At 40.7% G+C, this 17348-nt stretch overlaps 1 protein-coding gene across 1 annotated transcript in view; it reads right to left on the bottom strand.

The window, feature by feature from the left end:
• LOC136876965 (nephrin) overlaps nucleotides 1-17348 on the bottom strand; it is a 1454397-nt gene that overhangs the window by 25464 nt on the left and 1411585 nt on the right. Inside the window, exon 12 of the mRNA XM_067150735.2 lies at nucleotides 1006-1254. Within this exon, the coding sequence (XP_067006836.2) occupies nucleotides 1006-1254 (249 nt within the window). The remainder of the gene's footprint in view (nucleotides 1-1005; nucleotides 1255-17348) is intronic.

Below are 17348 nucleotides of genomic sequence, written 5' to 3'. Positions count from 1 at the left end.
GAAACTTGTTGAAGTAGGCAGTACGAATCTAGAGACTAATAATAATAATAATAATAATAATAATAATAATAATAATAATAATAATAATAATAATAATAATAATAATAATAATAATAATAATAATTTAATGTTCCTACAGTTGCAGCAGATGTTGTCCGCCTCCTTTGCCGAGTGTTCGGCGTGTCCCTGGTTCGCCCTTAGGATTTTAATCGCGTCTGGTTAATTCCTCTGACTCAAATCTGGATGGTTTTGTTTTTCCCCAACACACTCCTCTTCACACACACACACACACACACACACACACACAACTCAACACAACACAACGCGCAACACTACCAACCAGATAAACATGAAAGCAAAGCAAAGTCACCTCCGTACAGGCCATGAAGGCCCTTGGAGGAGTGGAAGGTAAAGGCTTCCACCATTGTTAACCTCGGCACGTGATGGGGTAGAGTGGTTAGCTCTACGCCCGGCCGCCTTTGCCCCCAGGAATTAACCTGGTACTCATTTTTGGTGTAGGCTGAGTGAACCTCAGGGCCATATGCACCTCCGGATATGGAAATCTCGTTTCTTAAATTTTACGTCTTCCTGACGGGGTTTCGAACCCACGTCCTTCCGGGCGAACCGAGCACGCCTCTACCGCCTCGGCCAGGCAGCCCCTCCAGATAAACATACAATACTGAAAACTTCCCCCTCGTATTAGCGGTGCTACAGGCACTCACATGCAAATTTCCAATATCTATGCAGGGAATTACATTTAAAGGGCTATTTTCTTGTTAAGTAAGGGCCAATGACACAAATCCTCGGGCACGTATATTATTATTTTTGACGTAGGTTAATTCCCCAAAGTCTGAACGAAGTTGATGATCTTGTAGAGCGGTTTTCCCTTGTTAGTGAGATAATTAGTTACAAGGTCTTGGAACATTAACTTGGAAGATGTTTAGAACAATGCAATGTTGTTTTATTGCATCTTTCTACAGAGAGAGAAGTAGTCTGGATGCTCACCGTACTTGTTGGGTATTACATCAGGATCAGCATCATCTCCCACAGCGCCTCCTGGTGTGGCAGAGTGTGGGTCCGTTGTGTCATCAGCTAGCACCGCCTCCAACGCCGTGTGTTTGTCCGCGCGTCGCCGTCTATGTTGATGTCGGCGGAAGAGCGCTACCGCTACAGCGCACACCACTACTCCTAACCCTCCGGCGGCGGCCACAAGACCAGCCAGAACGGGATTCATAGGCAGTGGCTCGGACGGACCTGAAAAAGAAAACATGAGTGTAAACGTACTCTAACAGAAACTACTACAAGCACACGTAGGCGCAGTAAATATACTGCGAATGAGAGATAATGTGTTAAGTGCGGTTTTTATAATTCTGTAATCCTTAGCAGGGAGTCGCTCCGTTAAGCTCACAGTTTATGAAATTCACACTGACACTATGGTGTCAGTCGGACAATATTCAACTAATCTGCTATACCGCACCAAGGGTTAGATCTCGAAATGTTAGCGGTGTAATGTCAAGCTAACACGTATAGTGTATCGGCAATGGCCGTATTTAAGGTACAGTCTGGTGTAAAATGGAAAACCATGGGAAACCATCTTAAGACTAGTAGAATCGTGGTTCATTTATATAAGGTTTACAATGTAACACACCAACTAGTTTCATTCGATGAAATTTGGATGGGCTTACTGTAATCAAGTTTGAATACGATATTACTTAACAGACTGCATGTGAACCAGTGATTTAAAAGGGTACGTCTGAAGGTGAGTAGAGGACGAGGAGGAAGAAGAAGGGGGAAAAGAGATGAAAATGTGAAGAAGAATAAACTCCATCTCAGGAACACCTCTGCGGAGGTTCGGACCTGCCTTCGGGCAGAATAACCCTTACCTTACCACTCTATCCTTCTTAATGACAGGCAAATCAAGGGAGGAGGGTTCTTTTCACCTACCGAGTTCCGATGAATGCGTTGTTTCCGTTTCTCGTTGTACGCTCGTCGTGTGATCATGCGGTTGTTAACCAGAAACCTAAATGTATTCGGTGGATTACAGAAACTGCTTCGCTCACTCAGCGTGGAGTCGACATGCATCCTCCAGTGTCAAATGAATGGTGCTTATTAGTGCGGGGAAGAACACAGGTTCCATTTACCCACTACCGTTGTCGCTTACTGTTTCTAAAGGCCTGTGTGGTGGTGATGATTATTGTTTTCGGAGGAAGCACTCTGGAAAACCATCCTCTCTTAATACAGAAGAGGCGCGACACTTCGAAGAATGGAGCAATTGGCGAAAGAACTACTGAGGTTGTGAAAATAAAAGATTTCCTACGCTTCGTAAACCTAATACCGTCGGGGCTAGGAAAGAATAAGAGTTGTCAAGAGGGCTCAGACAGGAAAGATGGTAGTGCAGAGCCTGGCACAAGTAAATAAGATCAATGTCAGACACAGCTAGAACCTTCGTGGTCGCGAACTCACGTTATCAGTGGACTGCCGGTCTTTAACGAGGGTTGTGCACCAACGATATGTGGCAAAGTAAACGAAACTGACATTTTTGCTGCTCTGCTCTCCACATTCCTCCAGAAACGAAGTATTTATTTCCTGCATATAATAGTATGGCATGTTGTGAGTTCCGTATTGTGTTGATTTCTGCAATTATGGTTCTCAGACGGTGTTTATCGTGGAACATTTCCGGTCATACGGAGAGAGGCGTCAGAATGGGCCGAGTTTGCTTCACGTCAAAGAAGGGGACGAGAAGCGATTTAATAAGGAGGCAGGGTCTTACGACAACGAAAGGAGGCAACAGGGCGTCCATGAACAATCACCACAATCATGGACGATTTCTCCAAAAGGTGTTGCGTTGTTTGGTCATGGAATACTGGGCCCTTACTTCGTCGAGGATGCTGCACTGATTCCAAAAGCAGTGGACCTGGTAGTATACACAGACATTATTTCCAAATTCGCGCGAGATTTACGCCGTTTTTGTCGCGCCAGAAACTTACCCTTCCAACGACAGTGAATGCAACCAGATGGAGGTACAGCCCACACACGGGGGAAGTCGCTTATCCTTCAGCAACGACACTTTGGAGATCGCCTAATTTCTCGTAGAACTCCTTTCCTGTACCCTTCCTGCTCCCTGGATCTCACGGCCCCAGATTCCTACATATGAGTCTTATTGAAATAATCAGTTTTCCAGACGGATGGCCTACCTACAAATATTCCCGAATTACGCGAGAAGGTTACGGACTTTTTTCCATCCTTATAGCTATCTGAGTTTATCAACACGTTCGATAATCTTCAGAAACGTTATAAACAATGTGAGGCCGTGGCGATACACATTTTGAACACATACCGTTTCAACGCAATTAAATAACATTTTAGTACAGCTCGTTTTGCGGAATACACAATGTCCGGAATATTTTTTCTCGGGTTCTGATAGAGCGGCTTGTCTGTACGTTAGTGTTACCTCGTTTTGACTGTTGTGATGTAGTACTGCCACTATAGCTGATAAATTACAAAGTGCTCAAAACGCTAGTGTGAGCTACATACGCGACCTTCGGTGCTACGATCATGTCACCTCGGTTTGCGACGAACTTGGCTGGTTAAGACTAAAACAACGCCGTAACCTTCATGGTCTATGCCTCCTTCACCGAGTTCTCTCTATATCCCTCTTATATTGATTCTCAGTTTAACTGATTGTCATCCCACCACAATTTTGGAACGTTATCAAAAACAAACACTTTTATCTATATCACCCCATCGTTCAGAACGATACAAAAACTCTTTTGTCTTTTCTACAGCATTAATGTGGAGCAAGCTACCTAGCTCTGTCAGAGAAACCACTCCTCCTAGATTCAGGAAACAGTGCCAGCAATACCTTCTCAAAAACAATTGAATTTTCTTAAAATGTAAATTATTAGCGATAACGATTCTAAGTAGTTATTTGATTATTTGTAGCTACTAAGGATTCAGTTATATACGTCAATATTGTTCGTAGATTTTTGTTTTACTACTTCATGATTATCATCATCCTATCTGGCTCCCTAGCTAAATGGTTAGCGTTCTGGCTTTTGGACCAGGGTGTTCCGGATTCGATTCCAGATCAGGTCGGGAGTCTTAACCTTAATAGATTAATTCATCCGCCTAGGGGGATGGGTGTATGTGCCGTCTTGATCATTAGAAATTACCTTAAGAAGGGCCCCATCCTCAGAGACATGCAGGTCACCTATAGGCCGTCCACTAGGAAGAGATCTGCACCAGGACCCTCCGGAGGTCATCCTCGTCCATCATTTCAATACTATCGTTAACTGAATTTGTATTCCATTAAGTTAGTAGTTTTAGGTATTCTTCTTCTTAATCAGTTTGCCCTCCAGGGTTGGTATTTCCCTCGGACTCAGCGAGGGATCCCACCTCTACCGCCTCAAGGGCAGTGTCCTGGAGCTTCAGACTCTGGGTCGGGGGATACAACTGGGGAGAATGACTAGTAACTCGCCCAGGCGGCTTCACCTGCTATGCTGTACAGGGGCCTTGTGGGGGATGGGATGATTGGAAGGGATAGACAAGGAAGAGGGAAGGAAGCGGCCGTGACCTTAAGTTAGGTACCATCCCAGCATTTTCCCGGAGGAGAAGTGGGAAACCACGGAAAACCACTTCTAGGATGGCTGAGGTGGGAATCGAACCCACCTCTACTCATTTGATCTCCCGAGGCTGAGTGGAGCCCGTTCCAGCCCTCGAACCACTCTTCAAATTTCGTGGCAGAGCCGGGAATCGAACCCGTGCCTCCGGGGGTGGCAGCTAATCACACTAACCACAACACCACAGAGGCGGATTTTTTATTTCTGATTATACAACGTAGGCCTATATACTATACGTTGTATCTCATCATATGGTTAAATGGAAGAGAGGGCCAAATGGCCGTAGTCTTGCCAGAAGAAATAAATCTTATCTCATCTAATTTACGGTATAATACAATATGCGGGTTCCTGGATGACTGGAAGAAGAGGGCCAAATCGAGTAAAACGAGAAAAAGAACATAAAGGGCCAATGCAGTGAACAGAATGATGTGCAACAGGGCGCGATGGACTGACAGAAAACGTTTCGAAAGGAATTCAGGTTTCGTGTGATATTATTTGAGAGATTAAAGAAAAAAAAATCACTGGAATATATAGCAGCGTATCTTCAAAAGTGGTTCTGTCACAAGCAGATCGGTCGTATTGTGTGTTCAGCGAGGCAGTATGAATACGGAGCGACAGGCGATCTTGTTTAGAAAATTAAACAACAGAGTGGAATATCAAAGGCACGTGTATCATAAATATTACTTGAAATTAAACCAATAAATCGCATGTTAAAACGTGCTATTAGCGTCGAAATTCCGTTATGGGGGGATATACAGGTTGGTCGGAAACAATGTGAACCGAGTATATGAGCCTTGCGGGGTTTGTCATATTGATAAATAATTTGAAAGAAATAATTCGTTATCTCCTACCGTTTTCATTTTATCATCTGCTGAAATTAGCCAATCACATCACTTCGTAGATGAATTCAAATGGGCTTTGCGCGGCGATGTTGCTGAATCTGTACGTGACTTGAAAACGGGTTGAGAACCGTGCAAAGAAATCAGCATCAAACACAAACAAACACACGGCTGGTTTCAGTGTACTTGCTTTGGCATGGTCCTGTTATTTCGGAGGTCTGTACTCAAACCCCTTCTCTGGCGAAATTTTATTCTTCGACCGGTGCTCTCATTTCGGTCTTAAGTCACCTGCAGATTTAGCAACACAGTCTGGCAAAGCCCTTTCGAATTCGCCCGCGAAGCGATCTGAATGGCTAACTTGAGCAGCTGATAATGTGACAACAGCGTAAGATATATAATATTTCTTTAAAATTATTAATGAGCATGACCAATCCTCTAACACGTTCTTTCTGACCACCCTATATATTCACTATTGTGTATTTCAACAGCTTATAGTTTAAAGTGGCTGTTGATATCGTGATCTTAGTCACATAACCTCCCGTTTACGTTGAATCCGAACCACAGAGGTATTAATTTTTGCTTCATAAAATCATACTTGCATTGTCCAGGTTTCATACCACAGCCGCCTTGAAAAGAAGCCAATGACTATGTCACTCGGCTATCACGCTCCTCCATTTCATGTTTCGGAGGTGGTTGGTAGTGTGATGTATTGTTTGTAAAACAAGAGTTGTGCATTAAAATGAACACTCTCCGCAAGCCCGAGAAATTAACTAGATGCCGGAAAAAATCCTTGATCAGCCCGGAATTGAATCCAGGGCACTATGATCTGAAGGTCAATAGGCTGATCATTCAATCGAGGAGTCCATTTGTTAATTAATTCATTTGTTGACTCTTTTTAATGGCGATAATCACTCTACGTTCTGTTTGACCGTGCATTCACCCTATGTTTAAAACGCTCATACAAATTTAAAGGGAGTAGTTCCATAAGAGCGTAAGGCGCAAATCTTCAATTTTAACATGTCATCATATTTTCGAAGTTCTACTGGCACAATGTTGAATAAAGTAGTAGGATGGATTCAGATGATATTGAAAATCTGTCGTGAATAAACTGATTGAAAATTTATTGGAAGCCAGTTACAGAACTATTACTATAGATTAATTTTTTTAAGTTGATAAGATATTGCCCCAGAGGAGTGCGGCAGGCTTCGGCAGCCGCCAAAGTTCCTATCCTCGCCACTGGATAGGGACTTCATTCATTCAATTCCTGAGCCGGTTGCATGACTGGAAACATGCTGCGAACATTATTTAAAAGATAAGATCAAAATATTATTCTGTGCTGTCAAATTTGATTACCTTTATAATTTACTATTACTATTTTAAAACGTCACAACATGGAAATTTTCAAAACAGCAATTTAAAAGGTCGTCCAAATATATATAAAAAATTATTACTCCATCTGCTCATAATAAGAAATATTTAAACATCAATAAAACGTAAATGTATTTGTGCCTTACACGTTTATGGAATTCCTTCAAATGTTCTACTTATTATTATAACTTTTGGGAATAACTCGACTCGTACTGTAGGCCTATATAATGGTGACATTAGCTCAAAGAATAATAATAGGATATTGATTCGATGCCACGATACATTGTTTTAAAACATTGTGGAATTGCAATATTATAAGAAGATATTACCACAAAGTGTGGAAAGAATTATAATAATTTAGCTCATATTGGGTGAACCAGTCAGTTCTATTAGAAGTAAAACATGAACTGTTAGACGTAAGACTGGGAAGAGCAGCTGCAAGAATGTCTTGAAGCATCGTACATTATCCCACGAAATTAATGGCATGGAAATTGATCGACTCCATTGTTCAAGATACGGTGAACCTACATTCGGGAGACAGTGAGTTCGAACCCCATTGTCGGCAGCCCTGAGGATAGTTTTCTCTGGTTTCCCATTTTCACACAATGCAAATGCTGGAGCTGTACCTGGTTAAGGCCACGGCCGTTTACTTAGCCCTTCCCAATCTCATCGTCCCCATAAGACCTGTATGTGTCGGTGCGACGTAAAGCAGATTGCAAATTAATAATAATAATAATAATAATAATAATATTAATAATAATAATAATAATAATAATAATAATAATAATAATAATAATAATAATAATAATAATAAGTCTGTGTAAAAGGTGACGGGAAATTGTATGCCTGGTCCAATGGAGGGAATCAGACTACACCAAAAACTAAGCAAGTTAAGGCAGAAAGGCTGTAACCTTTCTGGGGGAGGGAATGAGGACCTGCTTTTGGAAGGGAACCGGTATTACTCGAAATAATCTCAAACCTCCTAATTCGTTGGCCACCCGAAGTAAAGTTATGTGTTCCGCCCTTGTCAAGGTCCAGGATTCTGTTCACTGCAGTTCCTAAAGCCATAGCTGTAACTTGTTAGTGGACTAAGGGATGGATGAACGATTAGGGAGGCTAATTGAAGGTGTTACAGTGACAGTGCAAGGTGCTCTGTGTCGAAACTCAGGAGGGAAACCTGCAGGTGGATAGGGTTCGCGGAGACAGTTTATATTAACTGTCCGGTCACGGACTTACGTTACTGTGACACAATTGTCAGCCAGCAAGAAGATAAGTTGCTTCTAACACGAACAGAAATATAATAATACTGTTTAAATATATCAATTATAAAAGTTCAGTAGAAACAGTTGCAGAAAATTCAGTACTAGTCGACCAGTGTTACAGTTTGGTCCACATTTCCATCACTGTGGTTGGTTCTCTTCACGCACCGGTTGTGTAATGGAGCATTGAGCTCACCACAAACATTGTTTAAAACTTTTGTTTGGTAATGTTGCTCCCAAACACATCTGTTGTAAAACTCATATATGCAAGTTTTTTTATCGCTTGGTTGGCGTTAGAGATACGTCAAACGCTACTGAATTTAAAACCAAATTATTTCTCTCTAGATTAGCTTTTGATGCATGCGTATGCCGATCGAGGAACAAGGCCTTCTGAGCTCTACTTGGCGAGTTCATACCAGCTCCGTCCGGTGGTATATGACGGCACTGTAGTACGACAATCTTGTGTCAATAGCTTTACCAACATGTAAGGGAACTCCTGCGGAATAAATCAGTCACCTCAGTGCCTCCGAAATCCACAAAAGTAATTAATGGGACGTAAAATATTCATCATCATCATCATCATCAACTTAATATCCTGAGGCCAATATTCTCCCACTAATAATAATAATAATATAATAATAATAATAATAATAACAACGAAGATGACGACGGTATTAATATATTTTAAGATGTTATTAATAGTGATTATTGGTCTTACGACGAAGAGGAGTATATCTAACAAAGAAAATGACGAAAGAAGATCTAACAACCTAAGGGCATCAAGGTACGACTACAGGGTCACAGACCTGACATATTATTTCTGCTAATGCGAACTCTTCTTTTTATCTTCCTTTTCGAACTCCCTCGAACAACAGCAGTTTTCGTAACACCCTAACCATATTAGCTGTAAGAGGTGTAAAGAGTCTTTCGAAATATATTTCATGACTTTCATCTGAGACATGGGGTGTTCATAATATTTGAGGCACATAGATCAAAGAAATATATTCATTCTTCTTTTTCTTCATATCTCCAAGGGTTGTACATCAAAAATATGATCAAATGTATCCTTCAAAACCTCTAAACACGTCATCTAGATCGTACATGACCCTGCAACCGCCGCCGCTCCTAGAAAAGGCGGCTGACGGCTCGATGTCTCAGTGCTTCGAGACCTGCGAAAGGGAGTAAGGTAGCTTAGTGACTTCGAACGTGGAATGTCTTTGCCATATCAGTAAGAAATCAGTTAGGACCACGCCCATCCTTCTCAAGTTATCCATATGGACTGTTCGGGACATGATTGTCGAGTGGAAAATGGAAGGTACAACCACAACCAAGTATGACCTATTACCGCATCTATGTTGACCAACATGGACCGTCGAACATTGAAGAATGTGGTACGAGAAAATCGCACGACGTCGTGGGCTACTATCATCCGGAAGTCCCGCAGTGCCACTAATTATGCAGCTAGCACCACGACTGTGCGTCGCGAGATAAGGGAATTGGAGTTCAAGGCTCAGACGCCCACTCATAAACTGCAGATTTTGCTGTTGGAAGCTAAGCACCACATTTGGTGATGTAAAGAGTGCTGCCACTGGTCCATGGACGACTGCAGACACGTGATTTGCTATACCATATACGAGTCATAATATGGGAGGGCAAATACCAGACGAATAATACATGCCAGCTTGTACACTGTCCTCAGAGAAATTTAGCTGAGTCAGGGTGACTGTGTAGGGTTGCTTTTGATGGAATAGACTTATTATTCTCGTTTCCGAGTTTCACCTCCAGACAAATCCCCGGACAGTTCCTCTCCATAGATCATACCCGATTCCCTTCCACCTGTTTACCCAATTTGACTCATCACCTCATTACTCATTTTATCCTTACCAGCTCCTCAAACTGAGGTTGGTGACAGGAAGGGCATCCGATTGTAACACATGTCATATAATTTTATCTCAATTCATCCCAAAACTCCTATCATAAACCGGGACTAAGGGGTAGACATACATACTGGACAGTATATCTGAAGAACACTTAGATGATAGTTTCGAGTATTTTTTCCGATTCTTTTGATTAAAAATTAGATTGCTCTGTATACATCGATTCATGTTCAGGGTGGGTGATAATAGTGTCCCTAAAATCACTAGTGATAGTACACACCCCTGATACCAAGTCAAATTATTGCCGTAATCTTATTTAGTCATGAAATGTACTTTCTTCTACGCACAGTGCTTCACTGACTTTTACTTTCATTTATATAGTTGTTTAACGTTTAAGATTTTCTATGGCGATGGGTGGGAAAGGGTAAGAACTGGAAAGTAGGCGGCTGTAGTATTAATTAATATACATCCCTTGCATCTGCCAGGTGTGAAAATGGGAAACCACGGTAAACTCTCATTAGAGCTTCCGACGGTGCGATTCGAATCATTCAACTCCAGTATATAAGCTTACAGCTAGAAGATGTATACAGCATAGCCCACTTGCTCGTTTAATGATAAACTAGAGGAGTTGGTATTAAAGTACAACACTTTTTATTTAAAGTTGCTTTACGTCGCACCGACACAGGTAGTTCTTATGGCGACGATGGGACAGGAAAGGGCTAGGAGTGGGAAGTAAGGAGCCGTGGCCTTAATTAATTCACAATCTTCCTATTTAACGTTGGGGTGGTGGTGTCCGGTTTGCTATTTTTGTTCTGAACTTAAGGGGAACATGACCCGAAAAATATGAAAAAGTACATTTTCGGTTTTTATTAAATCAAATAGGAGAGTTTACCGATTAATTTGAGATTTAAATCACTACAATATAAGTTTGGGAAGTGTCATTTTGGAAATGAGCGTAGCAACTGATGAGTGGACTTGGTGAAGCATACTATGACAGATTTAACCTCTTCAGTCCCGAGCCTGTTGATGCATTCGATGTGTTATATTTTGCTCACATAATTTAAAAAAAATCACCATAGAAAATTAGTGTGTTTCACTAAGTTGTTTTATTTGTGTAGCATATATGCTACGTCAGGACTCAGAGTTGACTTTCCTACCATTATTACTTTTTTCCTTAAATTACTTTGTTTTATTGTAAGTAGACAAAACCACATGTAGAGCATATGCTACATACGGACTGAAGAAGATAAGGAATGCAATTCTAATCTTAAATTTGTCGCTCCTGCAGGAATCACAGAGTATCTAGGGAAATTTTATGGGTTAGCCAGCCTGTTTACACAGATATATGTGTGTGGAGTGTGGTGACTATCCTCTTTGATTTGGGAGGAAAGAATCTAGCAGTTCATTTGTTTGTTGACACATTTGACTTGTTACTGTGTTCCGAGTTCAAATCACATCAATATGGGAATAAATACACTTTCAGTGTATAGAAAACGTAAAAACGTTGGAAAAACTAAGCCTAAACTAATTCCTAGTGCTTAAAGTCCCAAATATAGTTAAGTGTCAAACTTTGAGGAAACTGGCCATCGATCTTGGAAGGAATGCAGTGACAGCATTTCAGAGGATTGACCTAGAAAGTCGTCGGGGGTGCTGAAAAGGCTACGTCTGAGTTGGAGAAGACTGCAAGGTGTTATAGGAGGAGTGTGTAGAGAAAAATAGCCGACGAAACGGACGAGGATCGAGATAACCCCTCATACGGAGCAGGAATACACTAGAATGTAATGTTGTTCTTTGAAAGCTGATTCTCGAAAGTTAACAATTTTCAAATTCACTGCTAATTTTCTACGAAACTACTGAAGGTAGATACACGAAATGTTTACCACTCATAAACATCTTGACTGTGCACGCTTTAACGCGGGATTTTTACCATATTTTGGCTTACTAAGAAATGATATGTTAAAATGTGCACATTATTTATGCAAAATTATATTTCAGTAAATAATAAAGAAACTAAAAAACCACTGCGTTAAAGGGTGTATAGATATCCAGTTCAAAATGTGTAAAAATATTACACTTCTAGACTTAGTAGATTACTAGAAAAGGTGCGCCAAATTTCTTAAATTTAACATTGTTAAGATAGGTGGGTCCGACTCTCCTTAACATGTCTTCGATATGTACTCTACTGTATGACCAAATACTGTGTAGTCGACATACTTTGTCCTTGTGGCAGCCTCCGCATGGGGGAAGTTGTAATAATAATAAACTGAGCACGACCTGATTAATTGAAAGTTTATATGGAATACTAATAATAATAATAATAATAATAATACTAATAATAATAATAATAATAATAATAATAATAATAATAATAATAATAATAATATTTTTTCCAAGTTGCTTTAAGTCGCATCGACACAGATAGGTCTTATGGCGACGATGGGACAGGAAAGGGCTAGGAGTTGGAAGGAAACGGCCGTGGGCTATTTTAAGGTACAGCCCCAGCATTTGCCTGGTGTGAAAATGGGAAACCACGGAAAACCATCTTCAGGGCTGTCGACAATGGGGCTCGAACCTACTATCTTCCGAATACTGGATACTGGCCGCACTTAAGCGACTGTAGCTATCGAGCTCGGTAATAATAATAATAATAATAATAATAATAATAATAATAATAATAATAATAATAATAATAATAATAATAATAATAATAATCGTATAGTATCATCTACCGCATGCAGACGCTACTTAGTCTGCCTGTGTGTTAATTTCGACCTTTCGTTTCATTCTACTAGGTGACAGATTTTATCGGGTGAACACCAAATATGAAATATCCGAAATCAGAGTGCCGAATGAACATTTCTTCCCGTCTTAAGAAATCCGACAAGCTCTGCCATGTTTGCACCTCTGCTCTTGGGGTTCCGAGAGCGACATTCTACGAGTATTACAGAGGAGGAGCTGTACCTTCCCTTAAAACAATAATCACCAACACCAATATGGTCTTCCTCTTCTTTCAGCAATTTCTCTTAGAGGATGTTGCAATGGAAGGCACTATTTCTTTCACAGCCTTTGAGGATGGTTGCCCAGTTGTACTTCCTCTTAAAACAATAATCACCAACACCAATATGGTCTTCCTCTTCTTTCAGCAATTTCTCTTAGAGGATGTTGCAATGGAAGGCACTATTTCTTTCACAGCCTTTACTTTCTGATACTGAATTTAAACAATGAGGTTGATTCTAATATAAATCTCTATATCCACACTATATCTGTTTCTAGCCAGTCTCTCGTTTGCTTTCCTAATATACAGGTTTATCATAAAAGTGCACACCAGACAAATAATTTTACGAAGACTTTCAGTATCTCTTCAGTAATGCACCTCTTGGCAGCAAGTGTTTGTATTTTTAAAGTCATCCTCGCCATTAATTTTGTTTTCTCGCGTTCTCAAATACGTGTAATGTCACAAGTGATGGATTTTTCCATGGAACAAAGCACTATTTTTATGGCATTTGAACATATTGATACGAATGTGGAATGTTTTGTCTACACTTGAGATACTCAATACGAATGGAACATTAGAAAGTATTGAGTTATTTTAGATTAAAAAAGGAAGAACTGTGAATTGAAATATTAAATTAGAAATGTGCTTTTACATAAAACGCGGGAATGAACGAAAGAAACAAAAAGCTTCTCTTTCTGTCTATATCTGTTTTTCCTTTTTTTCCCTCCCGCTGAGTGTACTTCCTGCCTACCATATGTTTGTGGGAAGTGGGAACGAAAATGGGCGAACATATCTCTGAATGAAAGAAATTTTATGGCCTGGTTGGTGTATGCCGTTTCTTTTTTTTCCTTCCCTCTCCTCTTCCCTTTTCTGTATGATACTTTTTAATACGGAGTGAGCTCAGCGAAGCGTACAGTGGAATAAGTTTAATGTTGGATTCATTGAGGCACGAAATGGAAGCCAGTGAGGAGTTAGAATATTACAGTCCTAATTACCGATACACGACATGACTAATTACAAATGGTATGAATAATAAGAAGCGTCAATATTGTTTTCAATAGATGATGATCCTCGTATACTTGGAAATCTTCTGACAAATTAATTAATCCTGAATTTACAGCGCCTGTCAAAGTGTTGCTCTTCAACTAGGGATAAAACCGTGCGAGTTGGCCGTGCGGTTGGGGGCGCGCAGCTGTGAGCTTGCATTCGGGATATAATGGGTTTAAACCCTCCTGTAGTCAGCCCTGAATAGGGTTTTCCGTGGTTTCCCATTTTTACGCCAGGCAAATGCTGGGGCTGTACCTTAATTAAGGCCACGGTCGCTTCCTTTGCACTCCTAGGCTTTTCCTGTCCCATCGTTGCCATAAGACCTATCTGTGTCGGTACGACGTAAAAAAACAAAGAAAGTTTAGGGACAAAGATCTGGGTCATAGACTTTGAAGGGCTTCTCTGATTTTTGAATTTCTAGGAATTACTATATACCAAATCGGTTTTATGTAATATAAACAAAGAATAACATCATCATTTGCGCGACCACTGTCAAGTGTGTACTAATACCCACGAGACACAGAAACAGAAGGAATAAACATTTATTTATATTATGTTTATTGCACTGGGCGGTCAACGGCGTAGCCATGTTAAAACACTCGATCCCGTGAAATATCCCAAGACAAGCCACGTTGGGCATGGTCACCACTTGGATGCGTAACCCATGCATGTAATGTTGGCTTGAGACGGAGCGGTCGCCCAACCGCAAGTAAGCTTCGGTTCAGAATGTGGTCAACGGCCTCTTGGTTATCTGGGAGAAGTAACTGGGTCGCCAAAGTCCAGCTTTGGATAAAGCACTAGGTTATTTACACACTCTGGTTAACAGCCGAAATGTATCTTTGGTGAAACCACCATTTCTTCAGTAATTCACTGTCAATGAGTACGAAAATGACTTTCATTTTACTTGAGAGGTTTATTTTTAGATGATATACGGGTGCCTAATTTCATTATTATCCCACAGAATAACTATATTATTGAATTTTAACGCAAGGCAACAACCTTACCACCGTTATACAGTGAGTTCTGAAGAAAAAAGCAACAACAACAACAACAACGAAAAACTGTACCAAGGTTCTCTTATTTAGTTATGTATGTTCAGTCCTCAGCCCAAAGACTGGTTGGATCCTCAAAAGCTCGAACATTATTTATCCTAAGTGGCCTAGGCATCACTGAAGAGGCGTACGAGGGAAATGAGGAGTGAGGTAGTTTCCCGTTGCTTTCCTCACTGGACCAGAAATTATTACATATCAGTCTGTCAAAGGCCACTGAAATGCATGCACCAACTGACCCTATGAGCAACATTTTCACACCATTCATAGAAGAGATTGCTTGCATAAGGAATGGCATTACTAGTATTGCTCATACCTCAGTCACTTTCATATTCTCAAAGCCAAGGATAAGACTGAGACAGACCAATGCAAGTAAAAATTTGCTCTAGCCCATATCAGAAGATAATGCACTGTAAACACTAGGTCTCGTCAGTAAAGGCGAATTATTCAGGGAGGATGCTTCAAAACTAAACAAGAAATAATAATCCTACAAACATGAGTCCTAAAATTAATATCTTCCGAGAAATTAGAAAATGATTACCACCACTCTAAGAGCATCACGTCTTCTACTGGGGGTACTTTAAATCATCGTTGCGCCTGCGAAAACCGCTATAAGACTACGTTATTGGAAAACTACTGACCCACAGCACAGATCTCCTTAAGAACGAGAATTCTATGAGGTTCATCGCACCATATTGAACCTCAGAAGACAGATACTTACCAGACAAAGTTCTAAGCTGTAATTTTTTACATAGCGGTTTTTGTAGGCGCAGCGACGAAATGCATCTGTTTGTCACTACGTATTTCAAACAATAGGCCTACTCTTGTTTGTGCTTTTATTACTAGGACGTTTAAGCAGATGACATTGCATAGGGAGAGATCGTAATACGTAAACTTGTTCTATAACGCAGTATTACAGCACTATAAAAGTCGGGTAAGTTATATTCGTTTCTATTGAATCGGAATATGTTTTGTTATAACATTAATAGTGTACTGTAGTGTTTTCTGTTTAATGATTTAATGTTTTTCGCTAGCCTTACAGCATATACGAGCAAGGGACTCAAACGGTAGACCACTGGCTTTCTGAATCTAAGCTGGCTAGTTCGAACCCGGTTCAGTCCGGTCAAATACGTCAGCCTAGTGTCGGAAAATTCACCAAGAAATTAAACATCTCCTGCGGGACAAACTTTCGGCCATTCGACGTCTCCGAAAGCTGTAGTTAGTGGGACGTAAAACTAATAAAATTATTACTCCAATTATTTGAAGCCAGGAGAATTTTGGTATGCTGGCATTAGGAAGCGAAAACGGACTTAGAAGAAGTAGTAATATAAGGAACGGAAATCGGCAAAAGGGAGGCCTAAATATCTAGAATCACAAACACCAAGAGTATGCACAAAATATCCCGCAGTCAACCATTAACCAGAGAGAAAAAAATAGGGAGTATAAGGCGTGGACCACAGCATGGAAATAGCTGATAACTGATAGAATCTGATGATGTTCTTTCAAGAAAGAAACACGTCAAACTGTTTTTAATTAAATGGTATGTTTTAAGGTATAATGTTATTACATGCTTTCTTTTTCAGGTATATTCTAAATGCATTTCATCCTGAATTAGTTTCGACAGACTGAATAATCTCGCAGTTATAGAGTAACTACGTCAAAAATGAAAAGAAATGCTCCCAATGCAGCAAAAAGGAAAAAGAAGTACCAATGTGGACAGCTAAAATTCGTATAATAAACACTGTTTATAGTTGAACTTAGAGTTAGTTTTGGAATTGCAGCATTAATAATGGCCTTTGGAGAGGTCTGGTGCAGATCATTCTGTTTGACGGGCATGGGTCTGTGACGATGGGGCCCTAGTTTGGATGAACTGTAGTGTTGATGACTGCACACACATAAGGAGCCTGCGACTCCGACGAAATAACCAATGAAGGCTAAAATTCCTGATCCGGGTAGGTATCGAATCCGGGATTCCCTGCACTAAAGGCCAGCATTAGAGACAAAGCACACCTCAACTAACACAAATAGTTAGTTGTTTATAACATTAGGGCATTGTAGATTGTCACATAACATATTCAAGCTCGGCGATATTGGGGCTACCGGGCGAGTTGGCCATGCGGTTAGGGGCGCGCGGCTGTGAGCTTACAGCCAGGAGATAGTGGGTTCAAATCCCACTGTCGGCAGCCCTGATGATGGTTTTCCGTGGTTTCCCATTTTCACACCAGCCAAGTGCTGGGGCTGTACCTTAATTAAGGCCACGGCCACTTCCTTCCAACTCCTAGGCCTATCCCATTG

Source organism: Anabrus simplex, chromosome 7 (genome assembly GCF_040414725.1).
Source record: "Anabrus simplex isolate iqAnaSimp1 chromosome 7, ASM4041472v1, whole genome shotgun sequence".
Classification (NCBI taxonomy): Eukaryota; Metazoa; Arthropoda; class Insecta; order Orthoptera; family Tettigoniidae; genus Anabrus; species Anabrus simplex.
This window is presented reverse-complemented; position numbering and strand designations above follow the sequence as displayed.